The sequence below is a fragment of the Coptis chinensis genome, chromosome 3 (assembly GCF_015680905.1).
Source record: "Coptis chinensis isolate HL-2020 chromosome 3, ASM1568090v1, whole genome shotgun sequence".
Classification (NCBI taxonomy): domain Eukaryota; kingdom Viridiplantae; phylum Streptophyta; class Magnoliopsida; order Ranunculales; family Ranunculaceae; genus Coptis; species Coptis chinensis.
The window spans coordinates 98510472-98530216 of record NC_141458.1 but is presented as its reverse complement, the minus strand read 5'-3'; the positions used below and the strand labels follow the sequence as shown (position 1 = coordinate 98530216).

At 38.9% G+C, this 19745-nt stretch overlaps 1 protein-coding gene across 2 annotated transcripts; it reads left to right on the top strand.

The window, feature by feature from the left end:
• The first annotated feature begins 61 nt into the window (after window positions 1-61).
• Window positions 62-6298, top strand: LOC147512029 (KH domain-containing protein). Of its 2 annotated transcripts, XM_086603609.1 has the most exons (7): window positions 158-568; window positions 645-943; window positions 1057-1146; window positions 1224-1295; window positions 1418-1534; window positions 2598-2672; window positions 4834-6298. In XM_086603609.1, the coding sequence occupies exons 1-7, from the start codon at window positions 274-276 to the stop codon at window positions 6082-6084; spliced, it is 2199 nt and encodes a 732-aa protein (XP_086459735.1). In that variant the 5' UTR covers window positions 158-273; the 3' UTR covers window positions 6085-6298. The 2 variants fall into 2 exon arrangements, with proteins under 2 accessions (XP_086459736.1, XP_086459735.1); XM_086603610.1 differs by lacking the exon at window positions 2598-2672 and having other exon boundaries at window positions 62-568.
• Window positions 6299-19745: the final 13447 nt, after the last annotated feature.

Here is a 19745-nt window from a genome sequence, read left to right as displayed (position 1 = left end):
AGAACATAAATTGGAAAAAACTAACACAATATAGAATTAACAATGTGGCAGAAATATCACTAGAAATCTTAGGTTGTTTATCTTTATACAGATGGAGTTGAAGTCCAGGTCGAGTTTGATCGGGCCATGTAAATATGAAAAGGCCCAGTAAATTATTATATCTCTCCGTTCTCAATCAAATCGTCAAACCAATATCAACCTCTTTTTATACCCAACCCTAAAACCCAGACCAGAAAAAAAAAGACTAGGGTTTCACTATCCAACTTTGAAGCAATGGCAGAAGAATTACAATATTCATCAAAAAGAAAATACGAAGACTCAACCACACCACCACCACCAACATCAAGTGGTCCACGTAGACCAACAGGCTTCTCCGCACCAATCTCCCCACCCGATAATAATAATAATAAATCATCCTCATACAACAACGTCCCTCCTCCAGCCATGGACCAATTCCAACTCGCTAAACAACGCGCTCAAGAAATCGCTTCTCGTCTCTATAACAACACTACCGAACCCAAACGCCCCCGTACCGAATCCAACGGCTCTGACGATTCTAACCCCAACGGTAATACTAATAATACTAGCCTTTCATGGTGGGTATTATTGTAATTTTACTATTTATATTTGTTTTTGTTTAACAGATTATGGGTCGGGATATCATCAGGCGTCGTCAGCATTACCAGTGCCGTATGGATTTCAGGGGGGTACGGCGAATGGGTCGAGTAAGAAGATTGAGATACCGAATGGGAGAGTGGGTGTGATAATTGGGAAAGGTGGGGAGACTATTAAGTATTTGCAGAGTCAATCTGGTGGAGCTAAGATTCAAGTGACTAGAGATATGGATGCTGATCCACATAGTTTGACTAGATTGGTTGAAATTATGGGGACTAGTGACCAGATTTCTAAGGCTGAGCAGTTGATTCAGGAAGTTCTTGCTGAGGTATTTTTAACTAGTTTATGTATTTCTTATTATGCCGTTTTTAAGTCTAATTAGTTTTTATGCACTGTTCTTGTTAGTTGTTACTAAGGTAATCTACTTCATTATCTGTGTAGGCTGAATCAGGGGGTTCTGGGCTTGTTTCAAAAAGATTTACTGGACAACCAGGGGCTGAGCAGTTCTCCATGAAAGTTCCAAACAACAAGGCACACTATTATCTGTTTTTATTTTATTTTTGTTTGGTTGTTCTCACTGTGCAGTCTCTAACGTTGTTTGGTTCCAGGTTGGGCTGGTCATCGGCAAAGGAGGCGAAACTATTAAGAGCATGCAAGCTAAGTCAGGAGCTCGTATTCAGGTTTGTGTTTTATTACAATCCCCTTTGTACTTCATTTGTATTCAATTTAACTTTTGCTGTCACATTTTTATTGAAGCCCTGTGCTCAACTGATTTGTTCCTGCCTTTTCTTTTTTTTTTCAGCTAATACCTTTGCATCTTCCCCCTGGGGATTTATCAACAGAAAGAACTGTTTATATTGATGGCACCGAGCAACAGATTGAATATGCCAAGCAATTGGTGAATGAAGTTATAAGTGAGGTATGTTTGCAGGTCCTCGTTATCTGTAGTTAGGCTCTGTGTTGCTCTTTATCTTCAGGTGTTCTTGATCTTTATTGACTAACCAAATAAGTAATTGCTGATTGCGTTTTTGAGACTTGGTGCTTGTGAATATAGATTTAGGATTCTTAATTCGTACCTAAACTGCATCCTTCTGAATTCTGATATGCATTTCTTGTTATCTACTCTTGCGTCGAGCATACCTCTGATCCTAATACTTATTATAACTTTTTTATCTACTCTGTTTAACACTGTACAGAGGCAAATCTTTATTTTCAAATAATGTGCCTAGTCAAAAATATTCTCTTTACAAGGTTTTGGAATTCATGTTTATTTTAACTGTTGGAGAATCTGTGTTTAGCTCAAATGTAGTCTTGCAGGTTTGGCTATTTGCATCTAGGGTAATCTCCAGCTTATATAGTGAATTTATTAATGTTGTAAAATTTACTGTAGTGAATGATTTTGCGAATGAAAGAAATGAAATTCTTTGTAGGACTGTTACACTGTTCTATTTTGTACATTCTATATGTTTACCCTCAAAAAGATATTGTTTTTTTATTGGAAGAACAGAAAAGGCTGTGCTTTTATGCAGTTGCCGTCCTCTAGTGTCCACTTTGTGTTTCGTGTTAGTTGTCAGTTCTTAATTATGTGTTAATGGCCACATTTGATGGTTCATAATCTGCCTTCTCTCTTTGTTATGGTATCTCTACATTTTTTTGTGTCCTTCACTGGATTAGTCTGTCAAAGCTATAATGGTTCTAACATTATGTGTTGTCTTGCTTCTTTTGATGTTTTTTTACTAGTAGCAACACCTCATAGTGTGCTCATGTGGCAATACATGATATATTGTGTTTTTCTTACTAGCTTGTGAGCTGCGTTTTTAAAATCATCTTTTATCTGTTATACTTCAACATGTCTATTGTTTATGCTGCTTTTTGTCAATGAAGTTCTGCATATCTAGTATATTGCCTTGTTCATTATGGTTTTTGACTGTTAGAAATATGAATTGTCTCCAACCTATTATGAACCAACCTATTATGTTCAGGGGAGCTTTTTTATATTGGATATGTTCATTTCCGAGTCTGAAGCTACTCATATTCAATTGCCCCATACAAAACAGGTTGAAACTGACAAAATCCAATTCTATTACCTGGAAATTCATTAATTTGTGCATTATGAATCATTTCTATGTTTGGATAATTAAGTGAGCTCTGGTAACATATCATATGTATTCTAGTTTATCTCTTAAGTTTAGTGGTACTGCTGATATCTTAAGATGTCTCGTTACTGTTTGCTTGCCATCATTGCTCCTTGGATGTAAGGATATACCAGCTTTTAGTGTTTCTCTTCCTGTGTAGTGCATATCTGGATAGTTGCAGGGAATTGTAGTACCAATATTTGTACTTAGCGATGAGTTGGGAATCAATCATATATTCGTGGAAGCAACAAAATTTGAATATCTGAAGGATTTGATGTTTAAAGAGACTCTCTAGTGCCTACTTGATTCACCAATTTTTATTGATTTGTGTTGTCAAAACTTGATTATTAAGATATGACTGTACAATATCCAACAGAGTATCTCAACGGTAAAACTATCATATGTTTGTTGAGGTAATGAACATACAGGATCTGTGGTTTCTGGATTGCATGGCTTTCTTGTTTATTTACAGATAGCGGGCAGATACTCCCATCAATATCTTGTGGAAATATAGATTAAGAATAAGTGGACCCTTTATCTTTGGGTGTTGCTGGAGCTCTTAAGAAGGGAAAACAGGAGTGTGATGTGAGTTATTATACTTATTGAGCTGTGGCTGAGTCTGTTGGATATATTGCTGTGGAACAGGTCGTGCACTTTTTATCCCCTTTGTGATCATATTGAACTCTTTCATGGCTAGCAGGGTATACATGAAACAACTTTTTTACTGATTCTTAATTGGATGAAAGTTTTCGGGATAAGATTGTGTGCCAATCTGGAATAAATTTGCTAGTTATGTGCATCATATGAATGAAATTGCTGTTTCAGAATTATGTAGGATTAGCATTTGTAAGCGACAGTCAAGAATTTTATGCATCTGCGGATACTTTATGTGGTTTCCTCTTGTACAATACTGGTATGTTTCGACTCTTGTTACCCAGTAAATAGTACTTGATCTTATGAGGAGCTACAAGATGATATTGATGAGGAATATACGTTTGATGTTTAAGCTTGAGATGATGAAACCGTGGGTCATTTATCACTCGCCCCGTTCTGTTTGTTCAATCATAAAAAGTTGAAGATTGGATTTTAGGTGTTTGAAAGCTCATTATTACTTTAGAAAATCCCTCTCTAAAATGTTTACTTATTCATGTGGACTGTGTATCTCTTAAGTTGGTGCTTTGCTTTTGTGGAACCTCCGGCCATCTTTAGTGTCTTGACCCCCGATGAATAGAGTCGAATTTCATGCCCTCCCATGGTTTTTAATCAAAGACACATCTTGATTTGGATAGGACCTTGTCTGTCCTAATGTAAGTATTTGGAGGTTGTATCGTGCTGACATGTGCGGTATTACTTACACATGTAAGGTTAAGATGTGACTTGAAGTTTTCATTACCCACAAAGACATTGTAGGTTGCTAGTTGCTTCGTAAACCCTCGAGGGTTCATGTTGATTATCCTTTCTATAGAGATTCATTAATATTTGATATAAACTTTGAATCATGAATATGATCTGATTATAGGTGTGATTTACACTTTGCTTGAAGTAATTATTAAACAGGTTCAAACTTTCAGGAACCACGTGAGAGTTTTCTAACTTCTTATTTTAGTGCTATATCTATTTGCTTGAAGATTATTTGTTTTTGTTTTTTTAATCTTTTTTGGTTGCTGCATGTATTTAATGCCATCTCTTAGTATGACAATAATTCTTAAACTTGGTCCCATCGTTATGACAAAGGTCTTTGTATGGAAATGTTCTTGTAAATTACCTGTATAGCCTTGCTTTGGCCATTCCTTTCTAGTAGGGAGAAGATCAGCTCTGCTGGCGTAAATCGTTAAGTGCACCTCAGTGCGGTATGTTGGTGTCTTTACTCATCTTAGTACACATGGTTGCACCAAACTTTGTTATTACTGCTGAATCTGAGATCCATATCTTTTTGTCATTATTTTTATGCCCATTTACGTTAGTTGTTAGATGTGACTTTTGTGTGGTTGATTACGTATATCTTTGTTCACTTATATTATATGTATGTGCCAATGGGTGCAAAAATGTTATTTTGGTTCATATGTTAAAAAAATATTTGCAGAATCGTGTTAGAAATCCAAGTATGGGTGGAGGTTATTCTCAGCAAGGTTTCCGTCCTCAACCACCAAGTTGGGGCCCACCTGGACCTCCCACTCAGCAGTCTGGATATGGTTATATGCAGCCTGGGGCATATCCTGGTGCGCCACCTCAGTATAGTATGTCTCAGCCACCTTATACTGGTTATCCTCCTCAAGCAACCTCCACGGGGTGGGACCAAACACCTGTTCAACCAAGTCAGCAGTCTACCCAGGGTGGTGGATATGATTATTACAATCAGCAACCTCAACAACCATCTACTGGAGGTGCCTCAGCTCCAGCAGATAACACTGGTTACAATTACAATCAAGCACCGGCTTCTAATTACAATCAGCCACCGGGGTCATACGGAGGATCTAGTTACTCTCAGCCACCTGCACCTCAGCAGCAGGGTTATACACAAGATGGTTATGGAAGTGGTTATCATGCACCGGCACCTCAAGCTGGTTATGGTCAGCCCCAGGCAAATCCGCAGAGTGGATATGATCAAACACAAGGATACAATTCAGCACCTACTTATGCAACTGGAGTTAACCCGCAAGATGCTGCTGCTCCTGCTTATGGAGCACAAGGAGCACCTACTCAGGTCCCTCCATCTGTCCAGCCTGCTGTTGGAGCCCAGCAAGGGTACTCTACTCAGCAGCCCAACACACCCCCAAGCTATCCCACTCAAGCAGTTCAATCGGGTTATCCCCCGTCATCGCAGCCTGGTTATGGGGCCCAGATGCCAGCTACGTCTGGCTATGGACAGTCTGCACCGCCAACACAACCTAGCTATGGACCACCTCAGGGGCAGAAGGCGCCATCAAGTCAGGCAATTTATGGGCAGACCCAGCCTCCTAGCAGCCAAGCTGGCTATACTCAGCCAGCTACTGCACAGCCAGTTTATGCACATGCTCAATCCACTCCTACACATTCTGGATCTGCTCAGTCGGACTCTGGTCATCATCGTCCTCCAGCTTCTGGCTTTGGATCAGCAGCTCCTCAAGCAGGGTATGTGCAGCCACAGTATGGTGTACCCCTGACGTCCCAACCAGGGTATGGTCAACAGCAGCAACAGACATATGGTGATTCCTATGCTGGTGCATACACACAGCCTCCTGTGTTTTCTGGTGATGGTACTGTGGGCAGCAATTCACATGGTACTTATGACGCTGCACCAGGTGCTCAGTCTGCTCAGCAGAGTGGAGTTGCCAAGGCATCACCCAAGAGTTGATTTGTAGCGGTAAGTTTTTGTGCAAGTGATAATAGGATTATTGATATGTTTGATGTTAAATGTATAATATGCTTGCAAGTTAGTTCTCGGAAGTTTTCAGGTGCATGCTAAATTCCAGTGTGTTGGGTGATTAAGTTTGAATTTAGATGGTTTAATTTATGTTCGATTGAACCTGTTAGTCCTGTTTGACTTAATAAAAATGTTATTCTCTTCAGTCTTGTTTCCAACTTTATAAAAATGTCAGTCTCTTCCCTATTGCAAGTTCTTTAAGTTAATTAACGTTTGACATGCAATAGGGTATATGCTTATGTACTGCAGTGATTTCGGTATTCCATGAGTTAATCCAGCATGGTCCGTTCCTGTGTTCGGTTCTTCAGTGATCGGAGTTCGAGTATTTACCCCCCCTATTGATTAGGTCCTTGGTTTTTACTGTCCCTAGTTGTTGTCGTTTACTTGTCTTACAAAGTTGAGATAAGCAAAAAAAAATTGTTACCGACTCTACTCGTCAGTTAGTATGTTCTGGGCAAAATGCTATTTCGAAGCTCTGAATCTACAAAATGCTAGTTAAGTCCAAGCATTTGCATCACATCCATAGTTAACAATTAACATACTCGAGTATGATGAGCTTTGGATTATTTTTGTTTGGGGAAGCATTCTACGAACTAGAGCAATGGGTAATTTGCGTAACTAATTGTTTAAAAAGACTATCAAATGGATGAGTATAATTTTTCAGAGAGAAAATATTCAGAAAGGTGGCCTGAGCTAACAATTCCTCAGGCTAAATATCGAAGGACCTACATTTTGTCTTTAGCGTCTCAAGGCAATACTTGGCTAACATGTATCTAAATATGTGGAGTCCCAGCTGGCTAATTGAAACAAAATACTTGGTCTACATGTATCTAAATACTTGGCCAACATGTATCTAAATATTCTAGATAGCCTCTTTCTTCCTAATATTGTGAGGAAAATTCTGAAAATACCACTTAGTAAGAATGAACATGTAGACACCATCAGATGGATAAAGGAACAAAATGGGGAACTGAGCGTAAAATCTGTCTATAAATGCCTCAGCACAAAGACAGATGAAAACGAGCAAAATCCACACCTCTAGAAACAGTTATGGAATACGGATACAGCAGAAAGAGTCAAGTTGTTATTCTGGAAAGCTGACACAAATAGTTTTCCCACAAAGGAGAACTTGAGGAATAGGACTATTACTAACTCTGCAACTTGCCTGCGCTGCAATAACCAGATGGAATCTACTTCTCATGCACTTTTCCATTACAATATGCTAAGGCATATATGGTATGCTTCTAAACTTTCCATTAGGACGGACCACTGGAACCAAACTGATTCAATCAGTACTATTATTAGTACTATTTGCTTTAATTTACACGATAAAACCATTTTAAGGAACACTATAAGTAATTTTGCCACTACTATGTTTTCCATTTGGATTAGTAGAAATGACATTGTTTTCAACCAAAAACATACAAATGTTTTCAGCATTATACGTAGAGCTACAACTTTCATTACAAACAATGAAAAACCTTTCTCCAAAAATAACCATTTACACATGTGGCCAAAAATAAACAACAATTGACACTACCTCACCATAGATGCCTCTTGAGATTGTAACACAAACCAAGTAGGAATAGGTTTTTCCTTATGGAATAACTTTGGTTACTATATTGGTGCAGGACACACTAAAGACACGACCTCTGACCCAGAAGAGGCAGAGGCACAAGCTATTCGAAGAGGACTAGACTTGACTAGGCGATTGGAGATCCGATGTCTCGTTGTTTGCAAAAACTTAGCCGAAAATTTGCAACACAGGGGAACAAGTTTATCTTGGGGAGCTACCTCAGTAGCACATGATATTTGTGCTTGTACTTCACTGTTGAATGTCTGTACTTTTCACTTTATCCGTAGGGATTCTAATTTTGTTGTTCATGCTTTGGTTGGAAGGGGTAGGCGAGCTCCTCCTTATTTTAGTTTAAATCCTACTACGACAAGATCTCTGATCCAGATATGTGTGGATGATGTAAACTCTGTAGGAAGATCTTCCTAAATTTCAGTTGTGCCTTCCTTTTATCTATAAAAAAAAAAACCCAGGAAAAGTTGGGAAAAAAATGAGGAAGAGAAGAGAAATATCAATTGAGCTAGCCTCTCCAACCCACATCATCTTCGTCCTTTTTTGCAAGTTCATTGTTTCTCTCCCTCTCTTCTTTGTATTTAGAACCTTAAAATATTAACAATAAGCCTCTTCAGTCTTATCAGGCATGATAAATTTATGAAGCATTTTACTATTACAATGTCTGAAATCATATGTCCTCTCCACCCATTAATTCATATAAAATTTACAGATTGAGCAATTCATCTAAAGGGTTGTTTTGTTGGAAATAGTCTTGTTTGTGTCCAGAGTAATAAGAATAATGACCGAGTCTTTAGGGTCAGTTAGTTTAGCTTTTGTATTGTTGTTGTTAGTCACACCCACTACGATACAGTAGGTGCTTTAGTGGGTAGTTATTCAGTTATGATGTAAGGATTTATATAGCCAAGTATTTGCTTTAATGAGATTCAGATCATTCAATCCAATTGTTTTGTGTTCTTGATCTAAACTTGAATCCTAACAATTGGTATCGGAGCCATTACTGGGCTTGGAGAAAGAAGCAGCAGTCTTCGAGTAATCAAACATTGTGAGAATGAGTGAAGACAAAACCCTAGCAAAAATCCCTCACTTCGACGAGCATTATGATCACTGGAGTGAGTTGATGGAGAATTTGCTTAGGGCAAAGGGTCTTTGGAGTTGTGTGGAGAACGGTTGTGAGGAGTCGAATAATAGAGCAACGCTGACCGATACACAGTTAGCATAACTTGAGGATGCAAGAACCAAGGATCATAAGGTGAAGCACTATCTCTTCCAGGCTATTGATCGATCTGTTTTCCAACAAATCTTGGATCGTCGCACCGCCAAGATTGTCTGGGACTCCATGAAGTTGAAGTTCAGAGGCAATACAAAGGTAAAAAAGTCTCTTCTTAACTCTTTGAGAAGAGAATTTGAGATTCTGGCCATGAAGAATGCCAAGACAGTCATAGAATACTTTGCAAGAGTTATGACTGTCGCCAACCAGATGAGGCGCAATGGAGAAGTCATGGCATATTCAAAGATTGTGGAAAAGATTTTACGAACCATAACTGAGAGGTTCACCTATGTTGTTGTGTCCATAGAAGAATCAAAGGATATCGACACCATGACTGTTGATGAACTACAAAGTACACTGGTAGTTCATGAGTAGAAGTTTCGGAGGATAAGCAGTGAAGGTGAAGATCAAGTTCTGAAGATATAGGATTGGGGTGGAGCTAGAGGCAGAGGAAGAGGATTGGTTCTTAGAGGCAGGGGACGTGGACGTGGCAACACCCATCTAAACAAAGCAACCGTTGAATGATACAAGTGTCACAATTTAGGACATTTTCAATATGAGTGCCCTACATGGCATAAGGAGGCCAACTATGCTGAGTTAGAGGAGGAGGATGAGCTTTTGTTGATGGTGTATGTGGAGCTGCATGAAACAAAGAGGAAAGATGTCTGGTTTGTCGACTCAGGTTGCTCAAATCACATGTGTGGAAATCCTAGTATGTTTACAAGTTTGGATACTAGCTTCTCTCATTCTGTAAAACTTGGAAATAATACTAGGATAAAGGTCATTGGAAAGGGAGTAGTGAAATTGGTGTTAGATGGGATTAACTACTCCATTGGTAATGTGTATTGTGTACCTGAGTTGAAGAACAACCTGCTAAGTGTAGGGCAGCTTCAAGAAAAGGGAGTAGCTGTGTTGTTTCAGGACGGAGTGTGCAGTTTGTTTCATCCACAGAAGGGAAAAATGGCGGAATCTGTTATGAGTGCAAATAGAATGTTTATCTTGCTAGCTGAACCATCAGTCTCGGCTATAGAAGGAAAATGCCTCTAAGCTAACACCATGGACCAGTCCAAGTTGTGGCATCATCGCTATGGACACTTTAGTTACAAAGGCTTGAGCACTCTGCATTCCAAAAATATGGTGGTAGGTTTGCCACAGATTACTCCGTCGAGTGATCTTTGTGATGCATGCATGAAGGGTAAACAACATAGGACTCCTATTCCTAAAGTGAGTTGTTGGAAAGCAACAGAAAGACTGCAGTTGGTTCATGCCGATCTCTATGGCCCCATTAATCCAATTTCAAGCGGCAAGAAGAGGTATCTACTGTGCTTCATAGATGATCTCTCTAGAAAGGCATGGGTTTATTTTTTGATAGAAAAGTCAAAAGTATTTTATCACTTTAAATGTTTCAAGATACTTATGGAAAAAGAAATTGGGTTGCCTATCAAATGCCTGAGAACAGATAGAGGAGGAGAGTTTAACTCTGTAGAATTTGATGATTTCTGTATGCAACATGGAGTGAAAAGACAACTGACCACGACTTACACCCCACAACAAAATGGAGTGGCTGAACGTAAGAATCGGACTCGATGAACATGGTAAGAGCAATGCTTTCAAAAAAGAAGGTTCCTAAGTCATTCTGGCCGGAAGCAACTCATTGGTGCATTCATGTCTTAAATCGCTCACCTACACTAGCGGTAAAGAACATGACTCCAGAGGAAGCCTGGAGTGGGATAAAGCCATCAGTCGATCATTTTAGAGTGTTTAGATGTGTGGGTTATGTACACATTCCAGATGCTAGGAGGATTAAACTGGACGACAAGAGTGTGAGCTATGTGCTGCTTGGTTACAGTGAGCGGTCTAAAAGATACAAGATGTATGATCCAGTTGGTGATAAAGTCATCATTAGTCGTGATGTGGTTTTTGAAGAGGATCGTATGTGTGATTGGAATACAAACTATGAGAAGGAGCAATTGATGGAGCTTGAATGGGGAGATATTGATGAACAAGAAACAACGCAAGTAGAAGGAGAAGGAGAAGGAGTGATGGGAGAAGTCGATGAAGCTGAGGATGTTGCACTTGCCAGAGAGGAGATCGAATTTGGTAGTAAGGGAGGGCAGGATTTGTAGAGCTCCCATATGGAATGTTGATTATGTTTCACGCGAAGGATTATCAGAAGAAGAAGAAGAAGAAGAAGAGGAAGCAAATATGGTGCTGATGATCACAGCAGATCCAACAATTTTTGAAGAGGCAGTTCAGAGTTCAAAGTGGAGATAGGCCATGAATGAAGAGATTAAGTCTATAGAGAGAAACCAGACCTGGAATTTGGTGGAATTACCTTCTGGAGCTAAGAAGATTGGGGTAAAGTGGATCTACAAAACAAAACTTAATGAGCTGGGGGAGGTTAGTAAATACAAAGCTAGACTCGTGGTGAAGGGGTACTCTCAACAGCAGGGAATTGACTACACAAAAGTGTATGCACCTGTGGCTAGAATGGACACGGTTAGGATGATAATAGCTCTAACAACTCAAAGGGGCTAGAAACTCCATCAATTGGATGTCAAATCGGCATTTTTGTATGGGGAGTTGAAGGAAGATGTGTATGTAGAACAGCCAAAGGGGTACGAGAAGAAAGGGAGTGAGCAGAAAGTGTATAAGCTTCAAAAGGCTCTATAAGGGCTAAAACAAGCACCTAGGGCATGGTTTAGTCGAATAGAGTCCTACTTTCTCAAGGAAGGTTTCAAGTGTAGTCCTAGTGAACAAACACTCTTCGTCAAAAGGAAGGGAGGTAAAATTCTTATTGTGAGTGTTTATGTTGATGATTTAATGTTTACAAGCAATGATGATGAGATGTTGAATGAGTTCAAGAGATTTTTGAAGATGGAGTTTGAGATGACTGATTTGGGGGAGTTGAAGTTCTTTCTGGGAATAGAAGTTTTGCAAAAATCCGATGGTATTTTTATATGCCAAATGAAGTATGCATCTGAGGTTTTGAAGCAGTTTAAGATGGCAGAGAGCAATTCTGTTAGAAATCCTATTGTTCCAGGGCAGAAAATTTGCAGTGATGAAAATGGTGCCAAAGTGGATGCTACACTGTTTAAGCAAATGGTGGGAAGCTTGATGTATCTCACAACAACTTAGATTGATCTTATGTTTGTGGTGTGCCTCATTAGTCACTACATGGGAAGTCCTACACAACTACATTTTGCAACTGCCAAAAGAATCTTATGGTATCTGCAAGGGACGGTGAACTATGGTGTTTTCTACAAAAGGAATGGTGATAGTGATTTAGTTGGCTTCACTGACAGTGATTATGCAAGAGATATCGAAGACAGTAAGAGTACTTCGGGGTATGTATTTATGATGAGTGGAGGTGTAGTAGCCTGGTCATCAAGAAAGCAGCCTATTGTAACATTGTCATCTACTGAGGTAGAGTTTGTTGCAGCTGTAGCATGCGCTTGTCAGGCAGTTTGGATGAGGAAAGTTCTTAAGGAAATCAGTCATGATCAGGAAGGAGGTACGATGATAATGTGTGACAACACTTCAGCCATAAAACTGTCCAAGAATGCAGTTTTTCATTGCTGCACCAAACACATTAGGGTCCGTTATCACTTCCTTCGAGATCTTACTAAGGAGTGTGTTGTTTAGCTGTTATTTCGTGGTTCACAAGATCAGCTTGTAGATTTAATGACAAACCCTCTTAAGTTCGGAGCTTTCAAGAAACTTCGTGAAGAATTGGGAATGTGTGTTGCTCCAGATGTGAACTGATTGCTTGTCATGACAATAAGTTCAAGGGAGGGATTGTTGGAAATAGTCTTGTTTGTGTCCTGAGTCTTTAGGGTCAGTTAGTTTAGCTTTTGTATTGTTGCTATTAGTCGCACCCACTAAGATATAGTAGGTGCTTTAGTGGGTAGTTATTCAGTTATGCTGTAAAGCTTTATATAGCCAAGTATTTGCTTTAATGAGATTCAGATCATTCAATCCAATTGTTTTGTGTTCTTGATCTAAACTTGATCCTAACAGTTTGTTGCAAATGTTGCAACTAATGGACTAAATTGAATTTTAGCAGTCGAAGTTGAAGTAAAATCTCAATTCCAAGTACTCCACTTCTTAAAAGTCCCAAACTCTTTCCCTCAATTCTCCAAGAAATTCAATCTATTTTTTCCATTATGTAATTAAAAAGTAAATTCAAAACTTTATTCATCAATCGATCTCCACCTTTTTTAAAATGTAAACTGCTGAATAGAGAATAGGAAGAGAATGGACAACTCGATCATTTTATGTTTGTCCTTTTTCCATATTGTTTTCAGGGTGAACTAGTGTTACCCCCCTACTAGATGAGCCAATTAGGATTTCCCCCTCTACTAGATGGGAAATTAGGGTCTCCCCCCTAAATACACACAAAAAAAATTTGGTCAACCCAATTTGACTTTTGTTTTGTGTGTATTTAGGGGGAGAGACCCTAATTTCCCATCTAGTAGGGGGGAAATCCTAATTGGCTCATCTAGTGGGGGGTAATATTGGTTAACCCTCTATTTTTTCCACGTCTTCAAGAGTTCAAGTACATTGTGGCCGTGGGTTGCCTTGAGTGTTTGGACAGAAAATCACGGTCGTTAGATATTTTGACCTGAGGATTTGTTAGTCAGGATAACCTTTCTGAATAACAGCTCTTTTTCGGAAGGAGAAGACCATTGTAGTTTCCTTGCTCCAAGGGACGACTCCTGGATTTCTTATATATTTTTTTTTCACCAAAAGCAGTATAACTCGGTTTAAGTAATTTTGATTGGAGGCTGAATGGCTCTTGATTAAACGAAAGTGCACCACAAAGGGGACTTGGTGAAGGGCCACATTCACATTGACCATCCCTTGGGAAGAGTTAAACGAAATGGTCAATCTTTTGCATCAAGACCCCATTGGAAGATAAAGAAGACATAACTGACTTGATTATCATTGGTGAATTGTGAATATGTAATAAATTGGATGTTAGCCTGAATGAATGTTAGCCTGAATCTAGCTGGAATATAGCAACTGAAGACAAACAACAGAGATTATTCGACAGACTCTGATGCATATGGAAATTACAAATCTGGAGTAATATCTGAATTGGATCTACAAATGTATAAGGTATAGTGTAATGAACAAGCTCAACATCACACTTCTATCTGGAGGAGTAATCAAATCTTCATTTAAATCAAGGGTCGATCTTGAGTTAATCAGGGAAGTATTTGTCACTCACAGTATAGATGAATCTTGTTACTTCAATATAACTTATCCTTCAATCCACATCCGGATCTACCCAAATAGCTACTTCTTCATATACTTCTCCTGTCTATATTCATGTACTTCTCTGTTAATTGTCTCTCAGCCTACTGATGAATCATTTCATTCACTAGATTCTAACATTTGTTCAAAGATCCTATATAGACTTTTCTACCTTACCTTCTATTTGCAGTTTCTATTTCTATTCACTGCAGGCTATATGAAGCTCAAAGATAATGCGTGTCCAATGAAATTTCAAGAAATCACAGCTAAATCTGAAGAACACTGGGTATCTCTGATAGTTTACACAACACCCAATGAACTACCTCAACAGACAAGCCATTTTCCATCGCCTAGACACAATTATCCACATCTTACCATATCTTACACCAAATCTAATGAAAACATCACCATATTTTCATCCCATTTTTTTTTCATTCCCAAAATATCACAAAAACAAATCACATTACCAATCCAGTTCTTTCTCATATATACACCAGACAATCTTTCCCTTTCCTCAACCATGGAACACATATCTCATATCCTATTCCAAGCTCATATTACTGAGTCCCAAGAAGAGAGCAAAATAATGGAAATACCAAGAGAATTACTGATCAAATCTAGAGCTCGATGGGAAGCTTCACTCATCGGAAAAATCATCTCAAACAGTGAACAACAACCAAATGAGATCATGAAGGCTATCCGTCAGAAGTGGAATCTGAGGAAGACACTGGATATTGTGGTGGTACCTGGAAACAAGTTTATTCTAAGCTTCGAGAAAGAAATCGATAAAGCTTGAATCTTGAAGGATTAGCCTTGGCAAATCTTAGGCTATCTTTTTGTTCTAAAAGCATTCTCTCCAAACCTAAACCCTCAAGATATCAGCTTTACCCATCAGGAGTTCTGTATAACTTTTGAAGGACTGCTTTTAGAACATTTAATGCCTGAAGTCATAAGATACTTGGCAGCAGCGGCTGGAAGTGTAACAACTGTTTACACACCTGATAACTCACCACGAGATGCTACTGGTTACAAAGCAAAAGTGAACGTGGAACTGGCTCGCCCATTCGCACAAGGAACAATGGTCAACACCTTTGATGGAGGAAGAAAATGGGTCGACTTCATATATGTGGGAATTCCCAACTACCACTGCCTCTCATGCCATTGCATAGGACATGATACCTACAACTGTCAAGGTATTCCACACCCACCACCCATCATACAACAACTGCTTCTTGAAGCACTTGCAATAAACACAATATATGATGTGGAGAACCCAGAGCATCCTCCAGCGTCATCATCTGCAGAGGAAACACACCACCAAAGTATGCTTTTTGGTGGTACAGTTACACAAGAAAGCACATGCCGGAACAGTGATATCCCCCCACGAGTTGAAGCTGGACACGTGGATAGCAAAGAAAATATCCCAGAAAAAATCTCTCCATCAACTATGGGCCAGATCTCTGGACCAATAACTCCAAAGCCCAACAAGAAAAGGGCCCAAACCAAGAAAAAGGGGGAAAAGGTCGGTCCAATATCAATTTCTATTCCCCATCTGATATCTTCTCAAATCACCACCTCCTCAACCAGCAGCCCAAATATCAATCACCCACCACCTCCAACTTCACCAAACAAGCAAATTGCCAAAAGATCTTACAAATCAAAAGGAAAGATGGTGGATTCAACAAACAAGCACCCACCAAAAAAGAGGAAAATTAATTTCTCCATTCAAAATCCGCCAGCAACACCAACAACCTCCTCTGAACTCGAATACTATACACCACTACCACCGGCCACACAACCACATCTCAACAACTCACTCATCGAGTTCGTCCAAACCTCAAGGGTGCATGATGAATCCGTAAATAACCAAGCAGGAATCACTGTCGATATGGTTTGGAATTTTGTCACTAACCCACAGGTCACTCAGCTGCTGCACTCACAAGGATTAGCTGTCCGAGTAGTTATGGAAGAAAACGATTGGGACTATACACAGCTGAATGCTCAAATGCATAACCCAATATCCTTCATGGAAACCAACAATCTCACACACTCCCCAGGCTTTGAATATCATCAGAACTACGCATTATCTTCTGAGCAATCATATGGGATGCAGCAAATGGAAATTGGATCGGCTTCTCTTGGTTCGGCTTCAAACCCAATCTATCCTGAATAGGTAACCCATCAATACATTTGTTCATACTTATACTCCACTTCATCTAATCATTATGTGAATATTTCCTTGGATAATCATGATTATAAATGTCAGCTGACAATTGCTGTTGATATTTTCACTATCCGTATATCACATCAGTTATACATAAATCACCACTCCTATATAGCACACAAGATTCATATATACTGGAACCAATGTTTGTTGAGATTGTTACTTGCACTTTATACTGTTTATGCACTTGTATTTCCAATTTATTTTACTTCTCTAATATATCTAGAAGTCGGCTTTTCCTTTAGAAGTATGAGAACTCTTAGCTGGAATTGTCGGGGCTATTGTAACACTAATACAATCTGACACTTAAAAGATCTTATTGCAACAAACAATCCTGATATCATCTTCCTTTCTGAAACAAAATCATCTGACCCTCAGCTAAACACATCTCTTCTCAGACTGAATTATCCTAATCATCTTGTTATTCCTGCTAATAACAAGGCAGGAGGACTATGCCTCCTATGGAAAGGTGGTATATCCATTACCACCATTTCGACCACCTATAACTCCATCACTGCTCATATAAATCGTCACACAAACCATCACTGGATTGCTTGTTTCTTTTATGGAAGTCCCTATAAACCATGTAAGGATAAAAGTTGGGAACCCATAAGAGCTCTATCATCTTTCAATTATCCTATTCTCATAATAGGAGACCTCAATGTTACGCTGGATCCTGAGGAGAGTTCTAGTAAGTATCCTTACCATTTTATAGATGGTGAACCAGCACATTCCATCATAAACAATTTGGCTCTTATTGATATTGGTTTCAAAGGTTATCCTTTTACTTGGTCTAACAAAAGAGTGGGTCTAGACAATGTCCAAAAAAGATTAGATAGAGTTTTAGTAAATGATGCTTGGCTCATCATGTTTCCTAATGCTATCCTCTTCCACAAAGCAGCTTTTGGTTCTGATCATTGCCCCATTCTCCTTGACTCCCATCCACAGTCTACTTCCCTTCCAAAACAATTCAAATTCCATCACATGTGGATTGATCACCCTGATTATCCTAATATCATAACTGATTCTTGGAACAGAGTTCACCTCCTCCACCCAACACCCTCTCATTTGATCTTTGGGAAACACATCTATTCCGTCAAAAAAGCCCTTAGGTGTTGGAATAAGACTTCTTTTGGCAACATTTTCTAGCATATTTCTTTTCTTAAAAAAACTATTGCATGCATTCAAACTAGATGTCCAACAAAAGAGAATGTGGCTTTAGAACATAAAGCTCTTAGGGACCTTGATAGTTTGCTTGACAGTGAGGAAAAACTGTGGAAGCAAAAATCAAGAGATAAAGATGTGATAGAAGGTGACAGAAACACTCATTATTTTCACATCAAAACCTTAAGACACAGGAAGTTTAATAAGATTGAGTGTTTAAAAGACTCTAAAGGTACATGGTTCACTTCTCATAAAGATATTGGTAACATAGTGGTGACACACTTCCACACACTCCTCACTGAACATAACACTGTTAATACCATGCTGATTTCTGATCTCTTCGCCAGCTCTATCTCCAATGAGGATAATATAGATATTCAAAGACCAGTCACTCATGCAGAAGTTAAGGAGGTTGTTTTTAGCATTGGGGGTCTCAAAGCCCCTGGGCCTGATGGCTTTCCAGCTATTTTTTATCATAAGTCTTGGGACTTAATTGGTGAAACTGTCTTTAATTTGGTTTCTAACTTCTTCTCTGAAGGTCATTCTTTAGAAAACATCAATCAAACCAACATTTCTTTGATTCCAAAGTGCTCCAATCCTGTCTCTTGTGATGACTTTAGACCTATAAGTTTATGCAACATATCTTATAAAATCATTTCTAAACTTCTTTCCAACAGATTGAAAGACTCTGTGGCAAAATGCATTTCTCCTTTTCAAAGTGCTTTTGTGCCTCAAAGACAGATAAGTGACAATGTTATTTGGGCCCATGAAATAATGCATACCTTAAAACATAAAAAGGCAAATATGGTCTTATGGCTATTAAGATTGACATGTCCAAAGCTTTCGACAGAGTCAGCTGGTGTACCATTCTTTCCACACTTAAGTCTCTGGGGTTTGATCCTAAGATTGTACATCTTGTTAATCAATGTATAAACTCTCCTCATTTCTCTCCTGTTATTAATGGCACTCCTACTGGACACTTCAAATCATCTAGGGGCCTCAGACAAGGTGATCCTCTATCACCTATTCTTTTCATTTTGTGCATGGAGATTTTATCAAGAATTTTAGAAAAAAAGACCTCTGATAATAAAATACATGGGATCAAGATTTCTAGAAATAGCTCTACTATATCACATCTTCTATTTGCAGATGATGCTTTCATCTTTTGTAGAGCTAATATGGAAGAAGCAACTGAGCTTCTTCATGCTTTAGAACAATTCGGTTCTGCCACGGGTCAAGAGATAAATTTTGGAAAATCTGGGGTTCACTTTAGCAAAAACTTACCCATGGACCAAGCCAATAGTATTAAATAGATACTGAATATGAGATCCATCCAAGTTGGGGAAAAGTATCTTGGCGCTCCCCTCTTCCTTGGGCAGCCTAAATCTGAGATCTTCAACAGTATTATTTGTAAAGTGAATAATAGGATCTCAGGTTGGAAGAGTAAGGTGCTCTCCCAAGCAGCTAGAACTGTACTCATTAAGCCCATCTCATCAGCTATTCCTACATACCAAATGAGTACTTTTCTGCTGCCTCTAAAAGTCACTACTACCATGAATGCCCTTCAAAAAGATTTTTGGTGGGGAACTAGTACTGGTAAGAAGCACCCTCTTTATCTCAAAAACTGGAATTTCATTTGTAAATCTAAAAGACAGGGTGGTCTGGGTATCAGAGATGCACAGTTATATAATCTAGCTCATTTAAGTAAAATTCTTTGGTATATCATTTCTAACCCTTCATCCTTCTTAGCACAGCAGCTGAAAGGTAAGTATTTCAACTCATCTACTGCCTTAAACTCAACACATGTACATAATATATCTTGGTTCTGGCATGGTATGCAGAAAATTCTTAATAAGATCAAAGATAACTCTATCTGGCAAACTGGAGATGGCAATAATATCAACATGTGGACAGACTCTTGGATTCCAGGTATGCATAAAGGGAGAGTACCAAACTCTATTATACCAAACCAGTCTTACAAATGTGCGTCAGAACTCATTAATCACCACACCAGAACCTGGAACATCAACCTTCTTAATCAACTCTTTGATCACCCAACCAACCTCAACATACAACAAATATACCTACCT